The sequence below is a fragment of the Pan paniscus genome, chromosome 20 (assembly GCF_029289425.2).
Source record: "Pan paniscus chromosome 20, NHGRI_mPanPan1-v2.0_pri, whole genome shotgun sequence".
NCBI classification, from domain to species: Eukaryota; Metazoa; Chordata; class Mammalia; order Primates; family Hominidae; genus Pan; species Pan paniscus.
In genome coordinates this window covers 16,377,461-16,395,359 of record NC_073269.2, presented here as the reverse complement: position 1 = coordinate 16,395,359, position 17,899 = coordinate 16,377,461, and the positions used below count along the sequence as shown (strand labels likewise).

The following is a 17,899-nucleotide window of genomic DNA, read 5'->3' as shown; positions in this document are numbered from 1 at the left end:
GGGGGAGCCCTGTGGCGCCACGCGCAGATTGGCCCCGCCGGTTCCTCACCAGTTCGGGGGATGGGGCGGGGCCCCAGCTATGCCTCAGTTCCTGCTGCGGACCGGGGGGCTACCCCAGCCGGGGACAGAAGAATCGGCAAGGATGAGCGAGTCCGGCCGCTGGGGCCGCCCCCGCGAGCTCCCTCCCCCCGCGAGGCAGGTCCCCTCCACTCTCCCCGCACTGCCGGAGCCGGCAGGTTTCCATGGGAACCGCAGCGGGGTCCGCGCGCCCAGAAGCAGCCCCCCTCCTAGCTCAGTTTCCGATGACGGAAACCGGGAGGAACACGGGGTGGGGAACAGACCATCGCTTGGGGCCCCTAGCGCCCGCAGCCAGGTCGCCCCGGCGAGCCCAAGAGGGGCCACCCGGGGATCTGCACCGCCACCGCCCCTATTGCGCGGGCCACTGCGATTGGCCTGCCCTCTCCAGGCGTGGCAGCATCCCCTGGTGCGCGCACTCCCATTGGCTCGATCTCTAGGGCATCTTCCAGTAATTGGTTATCTCAAGGGCCGCCCCTGATTGGGCAAATTAGGCTCTCCTCGCTGGTGGCGCTCTCTGACAGTCTGGAGCTTAAAGGGCGTGCAGGAACGAGGATTGGGTGGGGACTGCCGCTCTCCAGTTAGGGGGTCTGGGCTACCTCGCCGGCAGCGCCCTCGACCGGACTGTCGGATTGCTGTCTGTGGTGCTGAAGCCTCACGCCCTGGCGACCCCGCCCCAGTGTGTGCTAGTTCCCGCGCCCCGACGTAAACATGCACCGGCGCCCGCGCACCAAAGGTGGCTGCGCCACCCCCAACGCCTTAGAGAGAGGCCAGGTTCCCCCTAGCAGAAAGCGAGCATGACTCCACAGTCAGGAGGACCAATCACGAGCCTAGAAAGCCAGGACATTTATGTGGCAGATCCACCCACCCCAGTTCTGTGGGGTCCAAGAAGGATCCGTGGTTTCCCAGAGCTGCATGGCTCCAGCGATGATTGTCCAGAACACTGAGCCCCAAACCTTTTCACCCCCTTCGGAGCAGTGCGGAGTTTCCTTGCACTGGGGAATGCCAGTCCTTACCTTTTGAACCCTAGAAGGATCCAGCTCACTCAAAACCAACAGCGTCCCAGTCTCCTTCTGCAGAAGACTAGGGCCACAGTAGCCACCCTCCCCTGTGGTCTTGAGGTGGTCTACACTGGTGCCTCCAAATCTGGGGACCCAGGCCTCTGCCTACTAAAATATTGGTTCCTGATCCCCTGTCCAGTTCCCTCAGTGGACAACACCTCTGGAAGGTCGCATATTCAGGCCACTAATACCTCCTCGCTCTGTTGGCTCCTCCAGCTCTAGGAGCTGGACGGAGGAGGGGAGCCCGTCTCCTGGCCCTAAAGCCAGCCCAAGAAGGGGTGCCAGGGTAGGAAGCAAGGGCCTCGAGGGAAGGAGGGCCCAAATCTGGCAACCCGAGCACCTAGGATGCGCTTTTGGGGGATTCAGACTCCCGACCAGTGCGCGCTCACTTCCACCTGCCGCGCCGTCGGGAGCCGCGAGGAGGCGGAGCTCGGTCGCCGCAGCCAATGAGCGACGCCGGCGCTGGCAGCTGCTGCTATAAAGGGCTGGGGGCGGCGGCGGCGCGGTCCAGAGCGCGGAGCGCGCAGCGCGGGCCGGAGGGAGGGAGGGAGGGTGGGCGAGGGGAGAGGACTTGAACACACGGGACCGGACAGGACCGACCGAGGGGCGGCGGCGAAAGGCAGAGCGCCGCGATCTCTGTCGGGAAGCGCAACCTCCCCGGGCCCCGCGGGACCGCGCAGGGGGCGTCCTCAACCCCGCGCCCGCTCCCTCTTTCCATCCCCTGCCGCCCGCAGGCCACCCCGGGGCCCGGCCATCCGCGCGCGCATCCCCGGGTTCGGGCCCGTCCCTGGCCCTCGAGGGAGCCGCCGCCTTCATCGCCACATCTGCAGCGGCCGCACCAGAGGCCGCCCGGGCGGGACCCCAGCGTGAGCATCGGGCGCCCCCCTAGGAGTGCACCACCCCCGGAGCCCCCCTCAACACGGACCGCGCCCGCCGGGCACACAAGAATGGTCACTGTAGGTATTCCCCTGTCGCCGAAAGGGAATCGGGACGGGGAGGAGTTGGGCCCAGGTTCCGCGGAGATTGGACGGGTGCGGCGGGGGGGGGGGTAGGACCAGGCCTAGCTAGGCCCGGGTTGGGGGGGTAGGACCAAGCCTCGGGGCCTGAGAGTGGGCAGGGCCGCGCCCAGAGTGCTGAGGGCGCTTAGAGCTTGGTCTGAGGGGGCCTTAGGGAGACTGACTGCGATTCGGGAGGCGTCCGACGCCGCCCTGGAGGCGGGATTGCTCCCTCTCCAGCAGGCCTGATGGGGGAGGGGCCGCGGCGGCTAAGGATGCTTCCTCCATCCAGGCCCAGACCCCGCAGGCCGCCCAGGCAAACGCAGGGCCCGATCACTGGTGCTGGGCCAAGCCAAAGCGACAAAGCGTCCCCGAGAGCCCTGGGAAAGCGGGTGGCGTCGGATCGCGCGCCCCGGGCCTCGGCCGCACCCGGGAGGCGGGCGTCTCGTCCTCGAGCCCGTCGACCTTGCGGCAAGCGGGGAGGGGAGAGGAGGGGGCGCGCCCGGAGGCCCCGCGGGCCCGCCGCCGCTGCTGCCGCGTCCCTTTGTTTCTCGGCGCTTCTTCGCGGGCCGCAGCCTCGCGCGGGCGCCTCGGGCTGCGGGGAGGGGGAGGGGAGAGGAGGGCCCGCGGGTTGGGGGGGCACCTCTCGGCTCCCGGGTCTCCGCCCCCCGGGAGATGGGGTGGGAGGCCGAGACAGCCCCCCTAGGCCAGGTCCAGGCTCTCCACCTCGCCAAGGCTCTGGGCCGCGAGGTGACCTTGAGCGCGGCCCTCCCGCCTGCTCGCCCGCACCGCTAGCCCCGCGCTCGGTGCTTTCAGCAGCCACGGAGCTGGTCAGCTCCCGAGAGCGCAGCCCCTCCCGCCCGGCCACGCCCTGCCTGGCCACGCCCGGGCACGCCCATCTAGGCCCCGCCCCCAGGGCCCCGGGGGCCCGGCCTCGCCCGAGCCCTCGGATTCCCACTCGGCAGCCCGGGCGTATCCCGGGGGCGGGGCTGGCCAGTTATAGCCCCACCCCGGCTCCACCCCCGCCCCTGCCGCGCGACTCCGCTCCCCGCGCCGCCGCGCGTCCTTTGTCTGGTCCCGGCGCCTGGGCCTCCCTCTTCCACTCTTCCTATCTCTCTGTCTCTGCGTGTGTGTCTCTGTGCATTGTGTCTCTTTCCGGGCCCCTTTTTCGAGTCGTGGCTAGCACTGGGGGTGGGGGCATGATTGGCGCTCCCTCCATGCCTAAGCCTCTCCCCTCCTGGACCCTGGGACCCGCCCACCTGGCTCTGAGAAATGAGGTCCCGGAGGCCTGGCTCACCTGCTGTGTGACCTCAGGCCGTTTCTTTCCCTCTCTGGGCCTCGTGCTGTTCATCCAGGTCTGGGAACTGGAGTGTGGCCTCCTGAGGACCTCAGAACTCCCGCAACAGTCCAGCATCTCCTAAGCGTCCTCTGATCGGTTCTCTCATTTGAAAAAGGAAACTAATGCACAAAGGGAAAGAGGGTGTGGTCAGAGGTCACACAAGGGCCTTGAGGACCTAGGTTCTCCAGTGAGCGAGCCCTTGGGCAGAGATGTATCATGGGGACAGGCTGGGAGGAAGAGAGGTGACAAATTAAGACCAGGAGGACCCTGCATTGAAGAAGGGCCCAGAAGTAGGAGGCTCAGTCAGCACCACGTGGTAGCCCAGCCTCACCATGCATAGCCACTCAATGCCCTATTGTCGCCGGTATCCAGGCATCTGTCACTGTGACTGGGGCCAGGGGGCGCAGCTGGGGGCCGTGGGGGTCAGACACAGGAGGTTCTAAGAAAAAAGTGGCCTCAGGTGTGTTCACTGCAAAACCCGTACGTCAGATGTATGTGCGATGGTGGAAAAGAGGAAGAGAGAGTGATGAGGCCAGGGACACAGAACCGTTCAGAGAGGGCAGGACAGTGGAGAAGAGAGGGAAACAGAAGAAGAAAGAGGGAGAGAGAAACCAAAAGTCGGGGGAGACTTAGAAGAAGCACTGGAGAGAATGGGAAGCTTCCCTAACCCTCCATCTTTTATCTGCCCTCCTCCTCCCTGACTTTGCCACCCCCCCATCTCTGTCTGGGGCCAGTCGCCGAAGTCCCTTTGATGCCCATGTAGCCACCATCCCAGGCTGTGCACTTACTGCAGGCTGGGGCAGGGCGGGTGTGGCTTCCATCAATCTGATCCCCATTATCAGCTCAGCCGGCTCAGCCACAGAGGAAACGCGACACTGGTCCCGCTAAGCTCTGGCACAGATGGGAGGGAGAACGGGTGGTGGCCAGATTAGCAGGCTAGGCCTCAAGAACCTGGGTCTGAACCACCCAGTCACCTCTTCACTCCGCTCAGGTTGGGGACACCATGGGAGGGGGGCAGCCGGTAACTCTTTCGGCTCTGGGGTCATCGGATCAGGAGTCAGATGTTGACACCATCCCCTCCACCTCCTCCTGTCACCCTGGACAAGTCATAGGTCCCTGTGACTAACCCTCAGTGTCCCCATCTGAGAAATGGAGGAGACCCTTCATACCGTTCACTGTGGTTGTGGGAGGTCAATGAAAACTTTGCACATGCTCAGTGGAGTTCAAAAATAGGATCTAGCGCGGTGGCTCATGCCTGTAATCTCAGCACTTTGGGAGCCCAAGGTGGGTGGATCACATGAGGTCAGGAGTTCGAGACCAGCCTGGCCAATATGGTGAAACACCGTCTCTACTACAAATATAAAAAGTTAGCGGGGCGCGATGGTGCACACCTGTGGTCCCAGCTACCTGGCTGAGGTGGAAGAATTGCTTGAACCCGGGAGGCAGAGGTTTCACTGAGCCAAGATCATGCCATTGCACTCCAGGCTGGGCAAGAGAGCAAGACTCTATCTCAAAAAAAAAAAAAAAATTAGGGATCTAGCATGTCCAGAAGCAGTGGCTTGTGTACTGCCAACTGCTCACTGGGCTCTTATAGCAAATATCAGCAACTCAACATAGAACTCTTACCTCAATGAGCTTAAATGCAAATTCAGAATCCATCTCCAGGGCCAGTCATGGTGGAGCTCACACCCGTAATCTCAGCACTTTGGGAGGCTAAGGCAGGAGGATCGCAGCCTGGGCAACATGGCAAAACCTCATCTCTACAGAAAAAGAGAAAAATTAGCCGGCTGGGTGGTGCAAGCCTATAGTCCCAGCTACTTGGGAGGTTGAGGCAGAAGGAGGTTAAGACTTCAGTGAGCCATGATCACACCACTACACTCTAGACTGGGCAACACAGCAAGACCCTGTCTCAAAAATAAACAAGGAAAAGAAAAACCCCACAAAACTCTTAATGAACCAGGATGCAAATTCAGAATCCAGCTCCATACATGTGAGACCTCTGTGCCATACCTTCCTTAAGGAAGAACAGAGAGGCATAGAGAGGTGACCTAACTGTCAGAGGACAGCATGAGGAGGGTGGAGTCTGACATGTGTAGCCCTCAGTAAATATTTGTTGAATTGAATTAATAGACTCAACCGATGGAGTGGGTTTAAATGTCATGATGCCCAGGGCATGGCAGAGAGCAGGTACTCGGCTTCGCTTTGCTGTTATTATTTTGTTATTATATTACTGGTCTTTTCGTTAGGGGAGTGGGCTCTAAAGTCCAAACCCTGGAACTGAATTCTTTTTTTTTATTTTTTATTTTATTTTTCTAATTTTTGAGACAGAGTCTTTCTCTGTCGCCCAGGCTAGAGTGCAGTGGTGAAATCTCGGCTCACTGCAAGCTCCGCCTCCCAGGTTCAAGTGATTCTCCTGCCTCAGCCTCTCGAGTAGTTGAGATTACAGGTACCCACCACCATGCCTGGCTAGTTTTTGTATTTTTAGTAGAGATGAGAGTTCGCTGTGTTGGCCAGGCTGGTCTCGAACTCCTGACCTCAGGTGATCCTCCCGCCTAGGCCTCCCAAAGTGTTGGGATTGCAGGCCTGAACCACCATGCCCAGCCTGAATTCTTGTTTCACCATTTGCCGCCTGTGCAACCCTGTTCCTATTCCTTCATTTTTTTTTTTCCTTAAGAGTCAGGGTCTCACCCTCTCACCTAGGCTGGAGTGTAGTGGCATGATCACGCTCCCTGCATCCTCAAACTTCTGGGCTCAAGTTGATCCTCTCACCTCAGCCTCCCAATTAGCTGGGACTACAGGCATGCACCACCACACTCAGCTAATTTTTTTGGAAATTTTTTGGTGGAAACAAGATCTCACTGTGTTGCCCAGGCTGCTCTCAAACTCCTAGGCTTAAATGATCTTCCTGTCTCAGCCTCCCCAGTCACCCTGTCCCTTCATTGAGACTCTCTTTCCTCGTGTATTAAATGGAGAAAGGAATCTCATCATGTTCAACGGCAGGAGAACCACCTGGAAGTTTCACATGAGGAATTTTTCCTGGCACACAACAGGCACCTCAATACATGGTTACGGGATCAGTTAAGTATTAATGTTAGGAGACGGGAATGCAGAGCTGTGCAGTGCATGTTACTGCATCACTGCGGGTGCCGTGCAGACATTGCTAATCAACCCAATGCATGTTCCTTTTGAGGCCGGATGTGTCTTCAGAGTAGTCCTCCAGGCAGCCCTCCCAGGAGCAACTCAGCCAGTTGGAGATGCAGGGGAGCTGACCTTCTGTGCCATCTGTTTTACAAGAGTAAATGGGCCAGGCGTGGTGGCTCATGCCTGTAATACCAGCACTTTGGGAGGCCAAGGCAGGCAGGTCACCTGAGGTCAGGAGTTGGAGATCAGCCTGGCTAACATGGCGAAACGGTGTCTCAACTAAAAATACGAAAAATTCGCTGTGCATGGTGGCGCGCGCCTGTGGTCCCAGCTACTTCGGAGGCTGAGGCAGGAGAATTGCTTGAACCTGGGAGGTGGAGGTTGCAGTGAGCCAAGATTGTGCCACTACACTCCAGCCTGGGTGACACAGCAAGACTCTGTCTCAAAAAAAAAAAAAAAGTAGATGGTGACCAGGTGCAGTGACTCATGCCTGTACTCCCAACATTTTGGAAGGCAGAGGCAGGAGGATCCCTTGAGACCAGGAGTTTGAGAACAGCCTGGGCAACATAGCAAGATCCCATCTCTACAAAAAATAAAAAATTAGCTGGGCATGATGAATTGCACTTGTAGTCCTAGCTACTGGGGAGGCTGAGGTGAGAGAATCACTTGAGCCTGAGAGTTCAGGGTCAGCCTGGGCAACATAGCGAGACAAGGCATTGGCCATAATGATGAAAAACAGCTCTGCAAACAGATCCAGGACTGAAATGAAGTTCCCTATTCATACGTCTCTGAATTCACTTTTGTCACCTGTAAAATGGAGAATGTGTTCTCAGTCTCTTAAGATTGTTGGGAGAGTAACTGAAAATATGCCTCAAAGTATTTCCCACAGTGCCTGGCACACGGTAGATGCTCAGTGTAGTGGAATGCTCATTAAAATAGCAGTATTAGGCCGGGCGCGGTGGCTCATGCCTGTAATCCCAGCACTTTGGAAGGCCGAGGGAGCGGATCACGAGATCAGGAGATCGAGACCATCCTGGCTAATACGGTGAAACCCCATCTGTACTAAAAATACAAAAAATTAGCCAGGCATGGTGGTGGGCGCCTGTAGTCCCAGCTACTCCGGAGGCTGAGGCAGGAGAATGGTGTGAACCTGGGAGGCGGAGCTTGCAGTGAGCCGAGATCGCGCCACTGCACTCCAGCCTGGGCGACAGAGCAAGACTCCGTCTCAAAAAAATAAAATAAAAAATAAAATAAAATAAAATAGCAGTATTGCCCCATGCAATGGCACATGCCTGTAGTCATAGCTACTTGAGAGGCTGAGATGAGAGGATTGCTTGAGTCCAGGAGTTGGAGGCTGCAGTGCACTACAATTGCACCTGTGAATAATAACTGCACTCCAAGCTGGGCAACATAGAGAGACCCCATCTTTAAATAAAAGAATATATAGGCCAGGCATGGTGGCTCACAACTGAATTCTTTTTTTTTTTTTTGAGACGGAGTCTCACTCTGTCACCCAGGCTGGTGTGCAATGCTGGAGTGCAATGGCACAGTCTCAACTCACTGCAACCTCTGCTTCCCAAGCAATTCTGCCTCAGCCTCCCTAGTAGCTGGAATTACAGGCACCCACCACTACGCCCGGCTAATTTTTTTGTATTTTTAGTAGAGACAGGGTTTCACCATGTTGGCAAGGCTGGTCTGGAACTCCTGACCTCGTGATCTGCCTGCCTCGGCCTCCCAAAGTGCTGGGATTACAGACGTGAGCAACCGTGCCTGGCTACAACTGAATCCTTAGCACTTTGGGAAACTAAGGTGGGAGGATCACTTGAGGCCAGGAGTTTGAGATCAGCCTGGTAACATAGCAAGACCCCATCTCTACAAAAAATTTAAAAAATTAGCCAGGCATGGTGGCACATGCCTGTAGTCCCAGCTTCTCAGGAGGCTGAGGTGTAAGAATCACTTCAGCCCCGGAGGTTTAGGCTGAAATGAGTCAAGATCATACCACTGCACCCCAGTCTGGGTGACAGAGCGAGACCCCGTCTCTAATAATAATAATAAATAATGTAGGTGTATTATGAGGTACGGATGATGGATGTGACAAGCCTGTTTTTAATTCCCATGATCATGCCCATGACAGACATAACTAACCAATTCCAGATGCTTTCCAGCATATGGCTTTAGCTCCTACCCCAGGCCAGTGTGACTATAATATGGAGTTTGCAGCAAAATGGAGCAGAGGCTCAGAAGCACTAAGTAGTCTATCTGAGGACACACAGCTGGGAAATGTTAGAGCTGGCACCGTTCTTGGTTGGCAGTGGAAGTTGGAAATGCACACTCTGGATCAGAAAAACTCATATGCAAATCCCTGTTCCACCATTTATATGCTGCATGATCTTTGGCAATTTTTAAAATATCTCAGTTTCCTCATGTATTAAGTGGGGGTGAAGTGGGGGAGGAAAAATTCTCTTTTTAGGATTGTTGTGAATAAGAACAGAAAACTTGCATGTAGAGTGCTTTGCACAGTGCCTGGCACACAGTAGTAGCCAATATTTGGGAACAATTAAGATATTGGAGCTTGAGTCAGGGATGGCTGAGATAATATGTACCTGCTGGCTATTTCTAGTTGTGTGGCCACAGCAGACATTGTTAATCAATCACAGTGATCTTTCCTACTGAAAACTGTATGTGATTTCTTTTTCTTTTTCTTTTCTTTTCTCTTTTCTTTTTTTGAGAGGGAGTCTCGCTCTGTCGCCCAGGCTGGAGTGCAGTGGTGCGATCTCGGCTCATTGCAAGCTCCGCCTCCCGGATTCACACCATTCCCCTGCCTCAGCCTCCGGAGTAGCTGGGACTACAGGCGCCCGCCACCATGCCCGGCTAATTTTTTGTATTTTTAGTAAAGACGGAGTTTCGCCGTGTTAGCCAGGATGGTCTCGATCTCCTGATCTCGTGATCCACCCGCCTCAGCCTCCCAAAGGATTACAGGTGTGAGCCACCGCGCCCTGCCTCTTTTCTTTTCTTTTTGAGACAGAGTCTCACTCTGTCACCCAGGCTGGAGTGCAATGGTGTGATCTCGGCTCACTGCAATCTCCACCTCCCGGATTCAAGCGATTCTCCTGCCTCAGCCTCCCAAATAGCTGGGATTACAGGTGCCCACCACCCCACCTGGCTAATTTTTGTATTTTTAGTAGAGACGGGGTTTCACCATGTTTGGTCAGGATGGTCTCAAACTCCTGACCTCTGGCGATCCACCCCCCCCTTGGTCTCCCAAAGTGCTGAGATTACAGGTGTGAGCCACCACGCCCGGCTTCTTCTTCTCCTTCTCCTTTTCCTTCTCCTTTTCCTTCTCCTTCTTCTCCTTCTCCCTCTCCCTCTCCCTCTCCTTCTTCTTCTTCTTCTTTTTCTTTTTTGTTATACAGTGTCTCACTATGTTGCCCAGGCTGGAGTACAGTGGTGCCATCATGGCTCACTGCAACCTCTACCTCCTGGGCTCAAGTGATCCTCCTGTCTCACCATCCTGAGTACCTGGGACCACAGGTGCAAGCCACCATGACTAGCTAATTTTTAAATTTCTTGTAGAGACAAGATCTCACTGTGTTGCCCAGGCTGGGCTTGAACTCCTGAGCTCAACCAGTCCTCCCACCTCGGCCTCCCAAAGTACTGGGATTATAGGCATGAGCCAGCACGCCTGGCCTAAATGTGGTTTCTGAATTCTTCTTAATTCATTCCTCTAGGAAGACACTACCAATCAGTATGTGTGTTTGTTTTTGAGACGGAGTCTTGCTCTCGCCCAGGCTGGAGTGCAGTGGTGCGATCTTGGCTCACTGCAACCTCCGCCTCCTGGGTTCAAGCAATTCTCCTGCCTCAGCTTCCTGAGTAGCTGGGATTACAGGTGTCCACTACCACACCTGGCTAATTTTGTAATTTTAGTACAGACAGTTTCGCTATGTTAGCCAGGCTGGTCTCAAACTCCTGACCTCAGATGATCCACCCGCCTCAGCCTCCCAAAGTGCTGGCTGGGATTACAGCCGTGACCCACCATGCCTGGCCCAGTTCAGGTTTTCAAGTGAGGGTAAACCTATGTGCCAACTGTGCCACTGAAGAAGATGAAAGGAAATGCTGGCTACTTGACCTTCTTATGTCCCTGACAGATAAGGTCAGTCAAATCCCAGCACTGTTTCCTGCTGATTTCTGAAGTGGCTTTAAAATTCTCCTCTACATAGCCCTTCATATAGCCCTTGCCAATTGTTCTGAATTTTCAGCAAAGTGAAACAGAGGCCCTAGCAGGCATATCCAAAGACACATAGTGAGTTGTCAGAGCCAGTACCAGCCTGGTTGACTGTTACAGTAAGAAAATTGGGCCAGGTTCAGTGGCTCATGCCTGTAATCCCAACACTTTGGGAGGCTGAGGCATGAGGATTGCTGGAGGCTGTGAGTTTGAGACCAGCCTGGGCAACATAGTGACACCCCATCTCTACAAAAAAAAAAAAAATTTTTTTTTTTTTGAGACAGAGTCTCTCTCTGTCGTCCAGGCTGGAGTGCAATGGCGCGATCTCAGCTCACTGCAAACTCCGCCTCCCAGGTTCAAGGAATTCTCCTGCCTCAGCCTCCTGAGTAGCTGGGATTACAGGCGTGCGCCACCACGCCCCACTAATTTTTGTATTTTTAGTACAGATGGGGTTTCACCATGTGGGTCAGGCTGGTCTCGAACTCCTGAACTCATGATCCACCCACCTCGGCCTCCCAAAGTGCTGGGATTACAGGCATGAGCCACTGCGCCTGGCTCAAAAAAAAAAAAATTTTTTTTTCGAGATGGAGTCTCACTCTGTTGCTCAGGCTGGAATGCAATGATGTAATCTCAGCTCACTGCAACTTCCACCTCCCTGGTTCAAGTGTTTCTCCTGCCTCAGCCTCCTGAGTAACTGAGATTACAGGCGCACACCACCATGCCCGGCTAATTTTTGTATTTTTAGTAGAGACGGGATTTGACCATATTGGCCAGGCTGGTCTCAAACTCTGACCTCGTGATCCGCCCACCTTGGCCTCCCAAAGTGCTGGGATTACAGGCATGAGCCACTGCGTCTAGCCCAAAAAAATTTTTAAAAATTAGCCAGGCATGGTGGCGCCCACCTGTAGTCCTAGCTACTTGGGAGACTAAGGCAGGAAGAATGCTTGAACCCAGGAGTTTGAGGCTGCAGTGAACTACAATCACAACACTGCACTCCAGCCTGGGTAACAGAGCAAGATCCTGTCTCTAAAAAAAGAAAAGAAAATTGTAGAGTGGTCTTCACATTCGGAGGGTCTGCATTTCATTTCCAGTGCCACAGCAGATAGCCTATGTGACTTCAGCACGTTCCTTAACATCTTTAAGCCTCAGATTCTCCATCTATCATAGCAAAATTAACTTATACCATTTAACAATTAATTATTTTATTTTATTTTATTTTGAGATGGAGTTTCGCTGTTGTTGCCCAGGCTGGAATGCAATGGTGGGATCTCAGCTACTGCAACCTCCGCCTCCCAGGTTCAAGCGATTCTCCTGCCTCAGCCTCTTGAGTAGCTGGGATTACAGACATGCGCCACCACGCCCCGCTAATTTTTTTTTTTTTTTTTTGTATTTCTAGTAGCGACGGGGTTTCTCCATGTTGGTTGGGCTGGTCTCGAACTCCCGACCCCAGGTGATCTGCCTGCCTTGGCCTCCCAAAGTGCTAGGATTATGGGCGTGAGCCATCATGCCCGGCCTTATTTATTTATTTTATTACTATTATTTTTAGATGGAGTCTCGCTCTGTCACCCAGCCTGGAGTGCAATGGCACGAGCTCAGCTCACTGCAGCCTCCACTTCCCGGGTTCAAGCAATTCTTGTGCCTCAGCCTCCCGAGTAGCTTGGATTACAGGCGTGTGCCACCATACCTGGCTAATTGTTGTATTTTTAGTAGAGACGGGGTTTCACCATATTGGCCAGGCTAGTCTTGAACTCCTGACCTCCAGTGATCCTCCCGCCTCAGCCTCCCAAACTGCTGGGATTACAGGCTTGAGCCACTGCCCCCAGCTTTATTTATTTATTTTTGAGACAGGGTCTCACTCTGTCGCCCAGGCAGGAGTGCAGTGGTGTGATTACGGTTTACTGCATCCTTGACCTCCCGACCTCAGGTGATCCTCCCACCTCAGCCTCCCAAGTATCTTTGCTACAGGCACACAACATCACATTCAGCTAGTTTTTAAATTTTTAGTAGAGACAGGGTTTCGCCATGTTGCCCAGGCTGGTCTCGAGCTCTTGAGCTCAAGCAATCTGTCCACCTTGGCCTCCCAAAGTGCCGGAATTACAGGCGTTAAGTCACTGTACCCAGCCAACTTCTACCATTTTAGAGTCTTTGTGTGAATTAAATAAACAGCATGTCCTCCTCAACATATATGTAAAAAAATGCTAAACCACCAAAAAATTCAGCAAATTAAATCAAGCAATGTATATAAACAAAACTGCAATATGCATGACCAAGTTTGGTTTATCCCATCAAGATTGGTTTAATATTAGAAAATCAATTAACGGCTGGGCACGGTGGCTCACGCCTGTAATCCCAGCACTTTGGGAGGCTGAGGCGGGTGGATCACCTGAGGTCAAGGGTTCGAGACCAGCGTGACCAACATGGAGAAACCCCGCCTCTACTAAAAATACAAAATTAGCCGGGCGTGGTGGCACATGCCTATACTTCCAGCTACTCGGGAGGCTAAGGCAGGAGAATCGCTTGAACCTGAGAGGCGGAGTTTGGGGGGAGCCGAGATCGCGCCATTGCACTCCAGCCTGGGCAACAAGAGCGACACTCCGTCCCCCCTCCCCCGCAAAAAAAAGAAAATCAATTAACGTAATTCATGACATTAATGTATTAAAGCTAAAAAATGGGCTGTGTGCGGTGGCTCACGCCTGTAATCCCAACACTATGGGAGGCCAAAGCAGGAGGATTGCTTGAGCCCAGGAGTTCGAGACCAGCCTGGGCAATATGCCAAAACCCCATCTCTACTAAAAATACAAAGAAAAAAAAAGTAGCCAGGCTTGGAGGCGCATACCTATAGCCCCAAGTACTGGGGAGGCTGACGTGGGAGGATTGCTGCAGCCTGGAAGGCAGAGGTTGCAGTGAACCAAGATTGCCCTACTGCACTTCAGCCTGGGTGACAGAGCGAGACCTTGTCTCAAAAATTAATTAATTAAAGCTAAAAAATGGTTTCAATTGATGTAAAAAAAAGTCAATAAAATTCAACATCCTTTTTAAAAAAAGTCTTAGGATCTAGGAATAAAAGAAAATGTTCTTAACCCGATAAAGGCCATCTAGAAAAAAACCCATAGCAAAGATCATGTTTGGCTGCAAAATGTTTAAAGCACCTCCCTTAACAGCAGGAATAAAGGGCCGGGCGTGGTGGCTCATGCCTGTAATCCCAGCACTTTGGCAGGCTGAGGCGGGCAGATCACAAGGTCAGCATTTCAAGACCAGCCTGGCCAGCCTGGCCAACATAGTGAAACCCCGTCTCTACTAAAAACACACAAAAAAATTTGCCGGGCGTGGTGGTGGAAATCTGTAGTCTCAGCTACTTGGAAGGCTGAGGCAGGAGAATTGCTTGAACCTGGGAGGCAGAGGTGGCAGTGAGCCAAGATCGTGCCATTGCACCCCAGCCTGGGTGACACAGGGAGACTCTGTCTTAAAAAAAAAAAAAAAATCAGGAATAAAGAAGCCACTATCACACTGTAGCCCCTGAAATGACAAGAAAAATAGATAACAGGTATAGACTGAAGATGAAAAAATAAAATTGTCATTATTTGAAGGTGTTTTATGTTATACAATAAAAGCAAAAGAACAAAATAGCTCAGTGGGAAAACTGGGGGTGGCAAGGGGAGATGAAGGCAGGTAAATGACTAGTAAGAAACTTATGCATGAAGCAAAAGACATAATTAGCACATTTGGGATAGGAATTACCTTTGGTGGGAGGAGGCAAATAAATATGTTTAGGGAAGGGCTTATGAGGCTTCAAAGCTACTAAAAGGGCCAGGCATAGTAGCTCACACCTGTAATCCCAGCACTTTGGGAGGCCAAAGTGGGAGGATCACTGGAGCCCAAGAGTTTGAGACCGGCCTGGGCCACATAGTGAGACCCCATCTCTACAAATAATTTTAAAATTAACCGGACATGGTGGCACGCGCCTATTGTTCCAGCTACTTGGGAGGCTGAGGTGGGAGGATTGCTTGAGCCTGGAAGGTCAAGGATGCAGTCAGACTTAATGGCACCACTGCACTCCAGCCTGGGTGACAGAGCGAGACCCTTTTTCTAAAATAAAAGCTACTAAAAATGGGGCCAGACGCGGTGGTTCACGCCTGTAATCCCAGCACATTGGGAGGCGGAGGTGGGTGGATCACCTGAGGTCAGGAGTTTGAGACCAGCCTGGCCAACGTGCAGAAACCCCATCTCTACTAAAAATATAAAAATTAGCTGTGTATAGTGGCATGCACCTGTAATCCCAGCTACTCTGGAGGCTGAGGCAGGAGAATCGCTTGAACCCAAGAGGCGGAGGTTGCAGCAAGCCGAGATCGCACCACTGCACTCCAGTCTGGGTGACAGAGCAACCAACTAACAAACAACAACAACAAAAACAAAGAAAGCTACTAAGTGTTAGATTTACTTTTCTGAGAGTGAAAGCATTTATTTTATTTTATTTTTGAGATGGAATTTCACTCCTGTTGCCCAGGCTGGAGTGCAATGGCGCAATCTCGGCTCACCACAACCTCCGCTTCCCGGGTTCAAGCGATTCTCCTGCCTCAGCCTCCCGAGTAGCTGGGATTACAGGCATGTGCCACCACGCCCGGCTAATTTTGTATTTTTAGTAGAGATGGAGTTTCTCCATGTTGGTCTGGCTGGTCTCGAACTCCCGACCTCAGGTGATCCGCCCACCTCAGCTTCCCAAAGTGCTGAGATTAGGGGCATGAGCCACTGCGCCCGACGTGAAAGCGTTTCCGGTGTGAAAGCGTTTATTATTTTGTAAATGCACAGGTTGATTTTAGGCCTCTGTTTGCGTATATAGTAGTCATATAAGGGATTTCTTGCAGTAAAAACATCAGGTGCTTTGTTTCCACCCAATGCTTATTCCAATATATGGAATCCCATCATTATTCCCATCATTAGAATAATAAAGTGACCCCTCCCCATGACGAAGCCCCTATAAGACATGGCTAATTCATCACCACCAAGGCACTCATTGCCCAGGCCCCTGGTGTGGGGACTGGGCGGTGAGCGGATGCGACCTGTTATCTCCAGCAGATACTGGGGGCCATGGAGTCTCAGGTGGGGGGGGGCCCGGCCGGCCCGGCCCTGCCCAACGGGCCACTCCTTGGTACAAATGGAGCCACTGACGACAGCAAGACCAACCTCATCGTCAACTACCTGCCCCAGAACATGACCCAGGATGAGTTCAAGAGTCTCTTTGGCAGCATTGGCGACATCGAGTCCTGCAAGTTGGTTCGGGACAAGATCACAGGTGTGGCTGCTGGAGTTGCGGGGGGGAACAGAGGTGGTAGCCTCAGAAATACAGAGGTGATGGGGGCAGGTGGGACCCTTGCTGAGGTGTCTCGGGGGTAATCGAGGCAGGAGGTGGTCTAGGGATGTGAGGTCTGATGGGGAGATGGGTGTACCCCCTAGGTGAAGGTCTCAGGAGCGATGGAGGCAGGTGGGACTCTAGCATCGAAGGTGTCATCTGGAAACAGGAAGGTGGGAACTTGGTGGGGAGGGGACAGTCTCTCAGGCCTGAGGTGGGACACTGGCAGGTGTCAAGGCTGGGTGGGAAGGTCATCATTCTGGTTCTGCCCACAGGGCAGAGCCTTGGCTACGGGTTTGTGAACTATTCTGACCCCAATGATGCAGACAAAGCCATCAACACCCTCAACGGCCTCAAATTACAGACGAAGACCATCAAGGTTGGTGCCTCCTTCTCCAATCCCCCCATGACCGCCCACCCCAACTGACTGTCCCCAACCCCCTACTGCCACCTACCCGCCCCCACGCATCCATGTCCACTGCCTTTCAGGACTCATCCCCAGAGGGGCTCAAATCTCCCCTCCAAGACTTCCTAGCTGGGGTGGGGGCAATGGCTTTCCCTCTCTAAACCTCAGTTTCCTCACCTGTCAATGGGGACAGTACTGGCTCCACGATCTCTGGAGGCTCAGGGAGTCAGCCAGGCCCTGTAAGGCAGAGTGACCAGGGTCCTGTGAGCAGTCCCCTCCCTGCTTTTGTCATGGAAATGGGGGTGGGGGCCCATCTGCCATCTGGAGCCTAATTAGGGTCTGGGAGGGCAGGATTGGGGCGGCCCCTCCCCCATCTTTGTGAACGCCCCTCCCCCAGGACCTCCCTTCTCAGCAGCTGCAGCTGGGACCCTACAAGCCCAGGTTCCCTGGGGGGGAGTCGTCATGGAAACCCCCCTCTCTGGGTTCGCCGGGGGGTGTTTGGGCTCCGCCCTGCAAATCTGCTCCCGGACCCTGGAGGAAGCCAGGGTCGGGGGGTGGCCCATCTGGCCCCCAGTTCAACATGGGAACAGAGGTGCAGGAATCTCTTCCCTTTCCTGATGTGGGGGGTTGGGGATTGGGGTGGGGGAGTGAAGTTGTGACCCAATGGGTCCCTTCATGGCCAACGAGACCCAGAAGCCCCAGGGCATGAGGACCCCAGACCCCAGTGACATTGAGATGCAGCATGTATGTGTGTGTGTATGTGTGTATGTATATGTGTATGCATGTGTGTGTATGCATGTGTGTGCGGTGTGTGTGCATGTGTGTATGTGTGTGGTGTGTGTGTATGTGTGTGTGGTGTGTGTGTGTGTATGTGTGTGGTGTATGTGTGCAGTGTGTATGTGTGTGGTGTGCGGTGTGTATGTGTGTGGTGTGTGTGTATGTGTGTGGCGTGTAGGTGTATTACGTGTATGTGTGTGTGGTATGTGTATGTGTGTGGTGTGTATGTGTATGTGTGTGGTGTGTATGTGTATGTGTGTGGTGTGTATGTGTGTGGTGTATGTGTATGTGTGTGTGTGGTGTGTGTCTGTGTGGGGTGTGTGGGATGTGTGTATGTGTGTGTGTGGTGTGTATGTGGTGTTTGTGTGTGTGGTGTATGTGTATGTGTGTACGTGTGTGTGGTGTGTGGTGTGTGTGTATGTGTGTCTGGTTGTGTGTGTGTGGTGTGTGTATATGTGTGGTGTGTGTGTGGTGTGTGTGGTGTGTGTATGTGTGTATGTGTGTGTGGTGTGTGTGTTGTGTATGTGTGTGTCTGG

The 17,899-nt window shown here is 53.6% G+C and overlaps 1 protein-coding gene across 3 annotated transcripts in view; it reads left to right on the top strand.

Annotated features, from left to right (window-relative positions):
* Positions 1-1,645: 1,645 nt before the first annotated feature.
* Positions 1,646-17,899, top strand: part of ELAVL3 (ELAV like RNA binding protein 3) — a 29,763-nt gene continuing 13,509 nt past the window's right edge. For 2 of the 3 annotated variants that reach the window (XM_003830499.7, XM_034945383.4), the window contains exons 1-3: positions 1,646-2,092; positions 15,904-16,123; positions 16,456-16,559. In XM_003830499.7, the coding sequence (XP_003830547.3) occupies positions 2,084-2,092; positions 15,904-16,123; positions 16,456-16,559 (333 nt within the window). In that variant the 5' untranslated portion in view covers positions 1,646-2,083. The remainder of the gene's footprint in view (positions 2,093-15,903; positions 16,124-16,455; positions 16,560-17,899) is intronic. The other variant, XM_034945384.4, reaches the window with a different exon arrangement.